The sequence below is a fragment of the Nerophis ophidion genome, linkage group LG27, assembly GCF_033978795.1.
Source record: "Nerophis ophidion isolate RoL-2023_Sa linkage group LG27, RoL_Noph_v1.0, whole genome shotgun sequence".
NCBI classification, from domain to species: Eukaryota; Metazoa; Chordata; class Actinopteri; order Syngnathiformes; family Syngnathidae; genus Nerophis; species Nerophis ophidion.
Genome location: NC_084637.1, coordinates 25,168,445 through 25,180,858, shown reverse-complemented (window position 1 = coordinate 25,180,858; position 12,414 = coordinate 25,168,445). Strand labels below are relative to the sequence as shown.

General features: G+C 38.8%; 1 protein-coding gene across 2 annotated transcripts in view; it reads left to right on the top strand.

The window, feature by feature from the left end:
- The window catches only part of LOC133544487 (xin actin-binding repeat-containing protein 2-like), a 182,095-nt gene that overhangs the window by 132,293 nt on the left and 37,388 nt on the right, over positions 1 to 12,414 (top strand). For both annotated transcript variants that reach the window (XM_061889864.1, XM_061889865.1), the window contains one exon: positions 4,577 to 4,714. In XM_061889864.1, the coding sequence (XP_061745848.1) occupies positions 4,577 to 4,714 (138 nt within the window). The remainder of the gene's footprint in view (positions 1 to 4,576; positions 4,715 to 12,414) is intronic.

Below are 12,414 nucleotides of genomic sequence, written 5' to 3'. Positions count from 1 at the left end.
AGAATCAGCACACAATTTCTTCTATTTTAGTCGAGTTATTTACAAAAGGTAAACATGCTCGGTCAGGGGTGTCAAAACTTTGTAACTGGGGGGCCGCATTGGGCTAACAAAATTTGGCGGGGGGGCGAAAGTTGTCTAAATGCAAAATAACTAATATATATATATATATATATATATATATATATATATATATATATATATATATATATATATATATATATATATATATATATATGTAGGTGTGGGAAAAAATCACAAGACTACTTCATCTCTACAGATCTGTTTCATGAGGGGTTCCCTCAATCATCAGGAGATTTTAATGGAAGCATTCACATACAATGGTTTACCGTGCGCTCTACCACGGTATCGAGCACTATTCTCTGGATAATCCAATCAAGACATATATATATATATACATATATATATATATATATATATATATGTATATATGCGGCCCCCGGGTCAAAAAGTTTGTGGACCCATGGTATACGCCCTCGCGGAGAAGAGAGGTAGCAGCATCGGTAATGCTTGCTGCGGTGCGAGTGGTAATACGAGAGAAAGAAGGTTTAAAGGAATATTTAATTCCCAAGAAAAACAGCAGGGGGTCCATCGTCTGGCGGTGGTTTGGCTTCAAGTGGGAATATGTCGAACAGACAACTGTAATATGTCAAGCGTGGGGCAAAAGCGTTGCTACAATAAGTGATATTACAGCTAATATGTAGCATCATTTGAAAAGTCACCTGCTAGAGAATGAAGAGTGTTTACTCCGCATGTCAACATCTCCATTTGGTGCCACACCAACAAAATGCCGAGGCAACCATTTCCAGATCAACAACGTATGAAAAAACATAAGGAGATGACGTCCGCAGTAACCTAGCATATAGAGATTTGATTTCCTATTATGCAGCTCATTTTTATTTGACAATTATTGAAATATCTTGTGTGACATCATGCACAAAAGTGCACTTTATTTGCGTTAAACTATTGTAGTGTCGTTCTCTACAAAAAGTGCACTTTAATTTAGTGTTGTTTTGATATGTCATCTTAGTGACATCATGCACAAAAGTGCACTCGGAGCTTGTTTTAAAATGTTTCTGACAATATTGCACTTTCTGTTTGGAAATGACATGAATGAATTGGAGCCACTATGGATTGAACTTTCACAGTATCATGTTAGACCCGCTCGACATCCATTGCTTTCGGTCCCCTAGAGGGGGGGGGGTTGCCCACATCTGAGGTCCTCTCCAAGGTTTCTCATAGTCAGCATTGTCACTGGCGTCCCACTGAATGTGAATTCTCCCTGCCCACTGGGTGTGAGTTTTCCTTGCCCTTTTGTGGGTTCTTCCGAGGATGTTGTAGTCGTAATGATTTGTGCAGTCCTTTGAGACATTTGTGATTTGGGGCTATATAAATAAACATTGATTGATTGATTGAATGTTTGTGCCACTGCTTAATAACTGTTTAATAAATACAGTTTTGGTAAATTGACTTAGTTGTGATTTCCCTCTCTGCATGAAATTTTAAAATGATATATTAATGCAGTATGAAGAAGAATGTTTTAATGTAGACACATAGAATCATCATACTGCTGTGATTATATGTGTCAAGTGTTCATTCAAGGCTAAGGGAAAATATGAAGATATATATCGTGTATCGTGACGTAGCCTGAAAATATTGAGATATTTTAAAAAAGCCATATAGCCCAGTCCTACAACAGCAGCACATAAGGCCTCTTTAAGGAGTCATGTGCCCGCTCTCGATGTTTAAAAGAACATCAACGCGTGCAGAGCAATTTGCAGAGAGTTATTGTGCTCGCCTGTGAAAAATACAGCTGAGACAATATTTTTTGCATAAAATATGCGGCCTTGCACAACTTTTATTATCGTATCCTACAACAGAAACATAAATAAAGTTGCTAACTAAAGCTTTTCCACTGATTCATGAACAAAAAAAACAAATTACCCGGCCGTGTTTGGAATGGAGGAATAAACACTTTCCTACTTAATCAATGCCACCCAGAAGTTGTGAAATACGGGGCTGTGTTTCTTTGTATGCACTACTATTATGTGTAATATTCACTATCTAAAGGCCTGAATGCTGATAGTATCATTTGATTACTGCAGTTGCACACTGACAAGAAATGACTATGTATCCGCTTCTACTTCTCTCCTTTTTAATTGTCAAAGGGGAACATTATCACAATTTCAAAAGGGTTAAAAGCAATAAAAATCAGTTCCCAATGGCTTGTTGTAGTTTTGGAAGTTTTTTTCAAAATTTTACCGGTCCCGGAATATCCCTAAAAAAAAGCTTCAAAGGGCTTGATTTTCGCTATTTGCGATGCGACTATCCATTTCCCTGTGACGTCATACAGTGCTGCCAATGTAAACAAACAATGGCGAATACCACAGCAATATATAGCGACATTAGCTCAGATTCACACTCGGATTTCACCGACGAGGCATGATGTCTCCAAGGTTCCAAAAAATTGTCAAAAAAACGGAAAATAACCAAATGTGTTGAAAATGAAAATGGCGGCTGTATTACCTTGAAGACGTCATGTTCTGACGTCATCACCACATGAGCGATAAACACCCATTTAGAGTTCGGAAATCGGTAAAAAAAAATATGGTCTTTTTTATGCACCATCAAGGTATTTATTGACGCTTACATAGGTCTGGTGATAATGTTCCCCTTTAACTGCCACAACTATCTTTCCCTTCGGCTACATTCGGTCCCGGTCAAAAGTTTACATACTCTTGTAAAGAACATCATGTCATGGCTGTCTTGAGTTTCCAACCACTTGTTGGTCACACAAAATATTCATCGAGTTTTATGAATTTATTATGGGTCTACTGAAAACCTGAGTAAATCAAAAGAATACATACACACTGCAAAAACTGAAGTCTCAGTAAGAGTGAATATCTCAAATTAGGGTGATATTTGCTTTTATTTTGTCTGATAAGATAATTCTTCTCACTAAGCAGATTTGATGTTAGAGTGTGTGAACGACTCCAGCCGTCACCGTGTGGGTTGCATGGACCATTTAGGAAGGACATTGCGTGGAGCATCTTTGACTCTTTTATTTTTTCAAATAACTCGTTTGCGTCGATCGGGTCGCTTTTCAGCGCCTCCTCCTTCGCTGCTCGTCTCGGCCGGCTTTTCAGCTGCCGGTGACGTCGTCTTCCTCTGGGGCTCATTCTCTGATCGCTTGTGTTCTGGTTGCTTCTGCCGTGCTGCACTCCTGCGGACACTCCAACTCTCTTATTCGCTCCTTCCTCCTTCTCCCCTCTTAAACGCTGCGAGGAGATAGGCAGATTGAGAACCGGTGTGTGTGTCACGCACCTGATCTTTATTGTGGTGGCGGCGCTGCAGGCACACACCGCTTCTTTGTTCCGCTGCATACTCCGCTTCAGAGTGTTTTACTTGTTTTAAGTCTTTTGGTCTTAAATGATATCAATAAGATACTACAGCTTGTTGCTGAGATTTTATGACCTACATTGAGTAAAACATGCTCGATACTAGAATATCAAATGTTGCAAAGCTGTGTCTGTCATGTCTTTTTGATCATGTCTTGTTTGGATGTGTTCTGTTGACCTTTGGTCTCTTTGAGCTCCTGTTTTTTTTCACACCCTTGTTTTGTCGCCATGGTTAATCATCGTGTTCACCTGTCTCTGATTAGTGCTCGCCCGCTCACCTGCTTCCCGAGCACTCATCAGAGGCAGTATTTACATATATATATATGTATATATGTATATATATATTTACAGCTCCGCCCCCGGCCAAATTTTTTTAAATTGTAATTTTAAAGAATTTATCTGAATGTGCATGAACTATTTCTGTTCAAAATAGTTTAAAATGTCACGTTAGATGTTTGAATATTAACTGTCCGTTTGCTGCACTACTATATGAGTACGTATTTTCTATTGTTTCATTGAAAATAAAACAGCAAAGTCCATTTGGCTGTCATCAGTTTTTAATTTTGAGACACAATTGTGTCAAAGTCATGATTTTTTTTTTCTATTGATTTCATGCTTGAATTGAGACATTTTTACATTGAAAAAAGTAGTTTCATACTCGTGAGTGTTGACGACACAGCTTTGCAACAGTTGATATTCTAGTTTCAAGCATGTTTTTACTCAATATAGATCTTCAAATCCCAGCAACATGCTCTAATATCTTACTGAGATCATTTAGGACCGAAACACTTAAAACAAGTAAAACACTCTCACATAAAATTTGCTTAGAGAGAATAATCATTTTATCAGACAGAAAATAAGCAAATATCACCCTTATACTTAGATTTATTTCAGTTTTTGCAGTGTGCAAGAATGGTATCCAAATATGGTACGGTTTGATTTTAAGTCAATCGGTACTCAGTAGTACCAACGGAATTTGATCAATACTTTGTAAAAGTATAAAATTCAGATTAATTTACCCACTTTTATTAAGCTATCTATCAGCAGGGTGGTTGAGGATGTCTGTTGGCATCTTTTGGAGCTGGTGTAGGAGTTGGGGTTACTAGAAAACTTCACGCTATTTCAAAATTAATGGTCTTGGTTAATGTTTCGTCTGATAGGTGATGGACGAGTCTGAGGCTTGCTCACTTCCCGGCGGTCTGGCCAGTGTGAAGAAACAGTTCGAGAACCAGGGGTTTGCCTCCTCGTCCTCCCAGTCCAGCAGCACCCAGTTCCATATTCAGCAGAGATCTGTGCAGGTGGGAACTGAATCAGGTTTTTTTGGTCATTTATATTTCATAAACTTTGTGCAAGGTAAGTACAGACTCGGGGTAAACAAGGTTTATTCAGTAAGTTACCATACAATCAATTATTTTCATCAAGCTTTTTTTACACCAAAAGTTCAGGAACTTTCCAAGAACCTTATGTTCCCGGAACCTTCTGAACTTTTTGACAAAAAAAAATCTGTCCGGAAGCTTGCATGTAAAGCAACCATATACAATCGTGGACAATCGTCCTGAGTTTCCAATTATTCCTACAACTCATATTTTTTTTGTGATAGAGTGATTGGAGCACATACTTGTTGGTCACAAACAAACGTTCATGAAGTTTGGTTATTTTATGAATTTATTATGGGTCAACTGAAAATGTGACCAAATCTGCTGGGTCAAAAGTATACATACAGCAATGTTTGTTGTGTCTTGACTAAGGGGAGGTGACGGCAAACAGACACCAGAGGGTGTTCAAAACCTTATTAGATATATAGTAAATATATATAATAAGAATAATAAACAATACTAACTAATAAACTAAGGAAATGAAGTGTGACAAAAATCCAACAGTGTGTATGGTGTAACACTAGTGAAGTGAAGTGAATTATATTTATATAGCGCTTTTTCTCTAGTGACTCAAAGCGCCTTACATAGTGAAACCCAATATCTAAGTTACATTTTAAACCAGTGTGGGTGGCACTGGGAGCAGTTGGGTAAAGTGCCTTGCCCAAGGACACAACGGCAGTGACTAAGATGGTGGAAGCGGGGATCGAACCTGCAACACTCAAGTTGCTGGCACGGCCGCTCTACCAACCGAGCTATACCGCCCACTATGTGTAGAATTTAAATGAAGTGTGTGTTACCAAAGTGTTGAACTAGATACGAGGAAGTCCAGGGGGCAGGCAGGTGATCAGGGGCGAGAGAGAGGTGTCAGAGTCCAGGGGCGAGCGAGGAGTCGAGGAATGAGGGTGGCAGTCGAGATTCAGGGCAACGGAAGGAAAACACTGCTTAAAAACAAGGGGGGAATACAAGGGACAAATCAAACAATGGAGAGGAAACAAGGATAGAGAAAACAACTTCGCTTATGTTCTCGTGCCGATCCTTGGGTCCACTGGTCCTTTATTCAGCTCGCCCTCATCAGTCACAGGAGTCCAGATTGCCTGATCATCTGCCGGCTTGTAGCTGCGTGGGCGTGCTGCTCCCAGCGCGAGCAGGGGCGTGTCCGAACGCGCTGTCAGCGGACCCGCCGAGTGCTCCCGCAGAGGAGGGAGTTGCAGACTGCACGTGCGCCGTAACAATGTTATATTTGTTGGTTTTCTGACATGGACTTGTTTCTTCAGCATTGTCCACACGTTTAAGTCAGGACTGTGGGAAGGCCATTCTTAAATCTTAATTCTAGCCTGATTCGGCCATTCCTTTACCACTTTTGACGTGTGTTTGGGGTCCTTGTCCTGATGGAACATCCAAATGCACCCAAGACACAACCCTTTGGTGTCAAGACGGTGGGGTCGCAGCTTGCTTTGATTGATTGAAACTTTTATTAGTAGATTGCACAGTACAGTACATATTCCTTACAATTGACCACTAAATGGTAACACCCGAATAAGTTTTTAAACTTGTTTAAGTCGTGGTGCGGCGTTTGTTCTCCCGGGATGCAAACAGACTACTCCGGACCATGCGTGAAGGTAGGAGCGTATTTAATTATCCGACTCAAAAGTGGAAACAAAAAGGGCGTACAAGGCGAAGGCAAAACTTAACGCGGAATACAAAAACTATACAGAAACTATGGACATGAAACAAAAAACTTGCTGACAGTGGCATGAAACGAACATGAAAGAATCACCACAGAGCATGAATCTATGGCTTGAAGGAGCAACATGAACTGTGGTATCCCGTGACAAAAAGCAATGACGCCAGGCCGACTGACTGGCAAAGGCAGGCTTAAATAAGGGTCTTGATTAGGTGAAAATCATAAGTCGGTATGGCAACCAAACAAAACAAGGGGGCGCAAACAGGAACTAAAAGAGTCCAAAAAATAACAAAAACATAATCCAGACCACAGATCATGACACCGGGCTGATGAGTTTAGGTTGTCCTGAAGAATTTGGAGGCAATCCTCCTTTTTCATTGTCCCATTTACTCCCTGTAAAGCACCAGTTCCATTGGCAGCAAAACAGGCCCGGATCATAATATTACCACCACCATGCTTGACGGTAAGCATGGTGTTCCTGGGATTAAAGGCCTCACCTCTTCTCCTCCAAACATATTAATATGATGGATATATAATTAATATAATTGGAAATTAAGAGTTTGTAAAAATTGGACTCTTACCTTGTTTACTTATGTGACGACCGTCTTAAAGTTTTGTAATCAATCTTAAATATCAAGCAGCTAAAATGTGCCAAACATGGATACATGTGGAGAGAGTGTTTTACAGTTTTCCCATCATGCACTCTAATGGATTTAAATGGCTGTAATTTAGATTTGTATTCATACAATGTTCAGTGAGCAGGTTGTGTTATGTGTGACCAAGTCTGTTGGCCATTTTTTCCTTTTTTTGCACCATGACTAGGGAATGTTGTTTGGATTGTGTCATATATGTTAATGATGTGCTATTGTTTCAAAAGGTCATTGATCTGATTTACTCACATTGTCCACAAGATGGCAGCAAATAGCTTGCATTTGGAGATCGCCTGGTATTTAAGGTTAATTTGAAAACGCGCTGCATTGCTTTGTTGAACTCGGAGCGGTATGGCTAATGTTGATAGAGTGGTCGTGAGGGTTCCAGGTTCGATCCCCGCTTCTGCCATCCTAGTCACCGCCGTTGTGTCCTTGGGCAAGACACTTTACCCACCTGCTCACAGTTCCACCTGCACTGGTTTAAAAATGTTACTTAGATATTGGGTTTCACTATGTAAAGCGCTTTAAGTCACTAGAGAAAAGCGCTATATAAATATAATTCACTTCACTTAAACTCATGACGACTCGGGGGTCAAATTGTTTTGTTCCATGATGACCTTATTAAAGTTTTGCAACCAGTCATAAATATCAAGCAGCTAAGATGTGCCAAACATGGATAAGAGTTTTACATTTTTCATGGGTGTGATTTTGATATTTCTTATGGTGTTTGGAAACGTTTCATAGTATCCACAATGTTCAGTGAGCAGGTTGTGTTATGTGTGTTAACATATGTGTTCGTTGCATTTTTAAATTTTTTTTGCAGCATGACTAGGGAAGGTTGTGTCATATAAGTCAATGCTGTGCTATTGTGTCAAAGTACTTTTAAGGGTCATTTATCTGATTTACTCACATTGTCCACAGGATGGCAGCAAATATGCAGCATTCAGGGACGGCCGGGTATTTAAGATTAACTGGGTTTAAATGTAACTTAGATATTGGGTTTCACAATGTAAAGCGCTTTGAGTCACTTATAGAAAGCGCTATATAAATATAATTCACTTCACTTCACAATTTGAAAGCGCGGTGCACTGCCTTGTTGAACTTATGATGACTCGGGGGGTGAAATTGAAGAGGTCGACGAGCCGAATTTGGGACACTCCTGCTTTAGTTCCTCGAATTAAAGGTTCAAATTATATTATTTTGATGGATATATGTTTATTTTAATGGATATATAATTAATATAATTGGATATTTAGTGTGAGTGGAATCTTACCTTGTTTACTTCCGGGACGACTTTCTTAAAGTTTTGTAATCAATCAAAAATATCAAGCTGCTAAAATGCGGCAAACATGGATAAGTGTTTTACATTTTTCCCATCATGCACTCAAATATATTTAAATAGGTGTAATTTTGATATTTCTTATGGTGTTTGGACATTTTTTGTAATGTCCACAATGTTCAGTAAGCAGGGTGGGTTATGTGTGACCATGTGTGTCGGCAGATATGTTAGTTGCATTTTTTTTTTTTTTGCACCATGACTAGGGAAGGTTGTTTGGATTGTGTCATAAGTAAATGCTATGCTAAATTCTTTAAGAGGGTCATTGATCGGATTTACTCCCATTGTCCACAAGATGGCAGCAAATATGTAGCAATCAGAGACCGCCTTGTATTTAGGATTCATTTCTACAGCGCGGTGCAATGTTTTGTTGAACTCGTGACGACTCAGGGGTCAAATTGAAGAGGCTGAAACTTGCTTTAATTCCACGAATGAAAGATTCGATCAAACAGCAGCTGGGTAAAAAGTCCAATACATACAGTGTTAACACTTTTTAGGGCACAACACAACACACCATAAACTGACACCTGACGTTTTTGGACATGCAACTGTACTTAAAACGTGGGACTGTACCTTAGAGCGTAAGGTGAAACTGTAACTGAGTGTGCAGCCCAATACGTCTCTCCTCATGAGTAAAATTCAACTCTGTCTCTGCTTGATTCCATCTTCTTGTCTTGTGTGATAGATTGTTCGGTGTTTGAACCTTGACAGTAATTTGTTGTGAATTCATCCACTGTGTTGGTTTTGTTCTTGGAACAAGAAACATATAATTTTGTATTGAATTTAAAAATATATATATATAATGTCCAAGTTTAAGGAAACGGCAGGCTGTTTTCTTCTAATGGATTTATTAAAATCTTTGCAAGCTGGGTAACGTTTTGCTGTGGTCTGGAACAACATGGCACACAAACAACTATCAGAAATGCAGCCAATATTACATACAGATATTGTGTCATGAGGCATGCAAATTGGCCCTGTGATGAGGTGGCGACTTGTCCAGGGTGTACCATGCCTTCCGCCCGAATGCAGCTGATATAGGCTCCAGCACCCTCCGTGACCCCGAAGGGAATAAGCGGTAGTAAATGGATGGAATATTTTCAATAAAGAAGGGCATTGATGAATTCGCATTTGAAACTGGTGGGGTTCGGTTCGGAACCTCCAACGAGGTTAAGAACCACTGACCTACAGTGTTAACACTTTTTAGGGCGCAACAAAACCCACCATAAACTGACACCTAATGTTTTTGGATGTGCAACTGTACTTAAAACGTGGGACTGTACCTTAGAGCGTAGGGTGAAACTGTAACTCAGTGTGCAGCCCATTACGTCTCTCCTTATGAGTAAAATTCAACTCTGTCTCTGCTTGTACTTACAACTTCATGTCATACTTGGAAATGAGACTCAGAAATGTGAAACAAAACAAGATGAAACAACTGGACAGCAGTTATCATAATCAGCTCATTTTTAAATGAGATTTTAGTATAAAAATAAAATAATGTTCACACCCACAATAATACAATACCAGTATCAATTCCCAGATACCGGGTGTTGGTACTGTATCGGTTCAAACAACCAACTCAGTTCTTGCCTATAAAGCGTACTCAAATGTCTTCATGTTTTTTAAATGATTAAATGCTTCTGGATGCGAGCCCGCCGCGGTTTGTTTTCTACGTTATTGCCGGAGCGAAAGTGAAACCAGCGCCGTGACGTGACAGTGAAAAGGGTCCCCCCCCACCCCCGGGCGGGGCACGGCGTGACCTCTGCTGTCCCGATCGCTCCTCATCAGCTGGGGTCCGTCACTGAATTGAGAAGATGCCAGAACGCGTTACTTCAGTCACATTTTTCAACCGGTTCAAACCATTCCATTTTCAACATATTCCACCATACAGGAAATTTAAACCACCCTTTTTTGAAGTTAAAAAAAACTCCAGGATTTTCCACGATTCCAGGTTTTCCAAAGCCCTATTTCCACTCGTTTTCTGGCTACTCTTCCTCCCACATTTTTCAACCCATTTCAACCGTTCCACTGTCAAAAAGTTCCTCTTAATTAGGACGGTTTTCCATAAATTCCAGGAATTCCGTAAAAAATATTTCTCAATTCAACAAGTTACGTCTTCAACATTTCTCGACCCATTTGAAACATTTCAACACCAACTATTTCAAATCATTCAGACTATTCAAGTTCATCGTTCCACCATCAAAACCTTCCTCTTAATTAGGACAAAAATCACAGTTGTTTTTTTTTTAATTGGAAAAATTCCCGGTTTTCCAGATATTCCAGGAATTCTGTAATACCATTTCTCAATTCAACATGTTAGTTTTTTAACATTTCTTGAACTGATTTGAAACATTTCAACACCAACTATTTAAAATCATTCAGACTATTCAAGTTTTTTAAAATTTAAAAAAAAATTCCCGCTTTTCCCGAAATTCCCAAATTTTTCTGAAATGGGACATTTTTCCAACTTCCACAATTTCCTCATTTTTCAACAATTCAAACCATTCCACCTTCAACACATTGAACTCACCCTGGATATTAAAACTACTATTTTTCCATATTCAACACATTTCCAGGAATTCCCTTTTTTGGTTATCCTATTTCCGCCCTTAAAGTCAACTACTCCTTTAACATTTTTCAACCCATTTCAACCGTTCCACCATCAAAACGTTCCTCTTAATTAGGACAAAAAACACAGTTGTTGTTTTTTAACTGGAAAAATTCCTGGTTTTCCCGACATTCCAGGAATTCTGTAATACCATTTCTCAATTCAACATGTTTCTTCTTCAACATTTCTCAACCGATTTGAAACATTTCAACACCAACTATTTCAAATCATTCAGACCATTGAAGTGTTTTACCATTTTCTTAAAAAATTCCCACTTTTCCTGAAATTCCTAATTTTTTCTGAAATGGGACATTTTTCCAACGTCCTTAATTACCACATTTTTCAGGCGTTTCAAACCATTCCACCTTCAACACGTTCAACTCATCCTGGACATTAAAACTACTATTTTTCCACATTCAACAAAATTTCCAGGAATTCCCGTTTTTTGGCAACTCATTTCCGCCCTTAAGTTCGACTACTACTTCAGACTACTTTTTTACCATTTTTTAAAAAATTACAGCTTTTCCCGAAATTCCAACATTTTTCTGAAATGGGACATTTTTCAAACTTCCACAATTACCGCATTTTTCAACAATTCAAACCATTCCACCTTCAACACATTGAACTCACCCTGGACATTCAAACTTCTATTTTTCCACATTCAACAAATTTCCAAGAACTCCCTTTTTTGGGTATCATATCTCCGCCCTTAAGTCAACTACTCCTTTAACATTTTTGAACCCATTTCAACCGTTCCACCATCAAAACATTCCTCTTAATTGGGACGAAAAACAAAGTAGTTTTTTTAACTGGAAAAATTCCCGGTTTTCCCGACATTCCAGGAATTCCGTAATACCATTTCTCAATTCAACATGTTACTTCTTCAACATTTCTCAACTGATTTGAATTATTTCAACACCAACTATTTTAAATCATTCAGACCACTGAAGTTTTTTCTAACCATTTTTTAAAAAATTCCCAATTTTCCGAAATTCAGAATTTTTTCTGAAATTGGATATTTTTCCAACTTCCACAATTACCACATTTTTCAACCAATTCAAACCATTCCACCTTCAACACATTCAATTCAGCCTGGATATTTAAACTACTATTTTTCCACATTCAACAAATTTCCAGGAATTTCCTTTTTTTGGCAACCTATTTCCGCCCTTAAGTTTGACTACTCCTTTCACATTTTTCAACCCATTTCAACCGTTCCACCATCAAAACGTTCCTCTTAATTAAGACAAAAACTAATTAGTTTTTTTTAAACTAGAAAATTCCCGGTTTTTCCGACATTCCAGGAATTCCGTAATACCATTTCTCAATTCAACATGTTACTTCTTC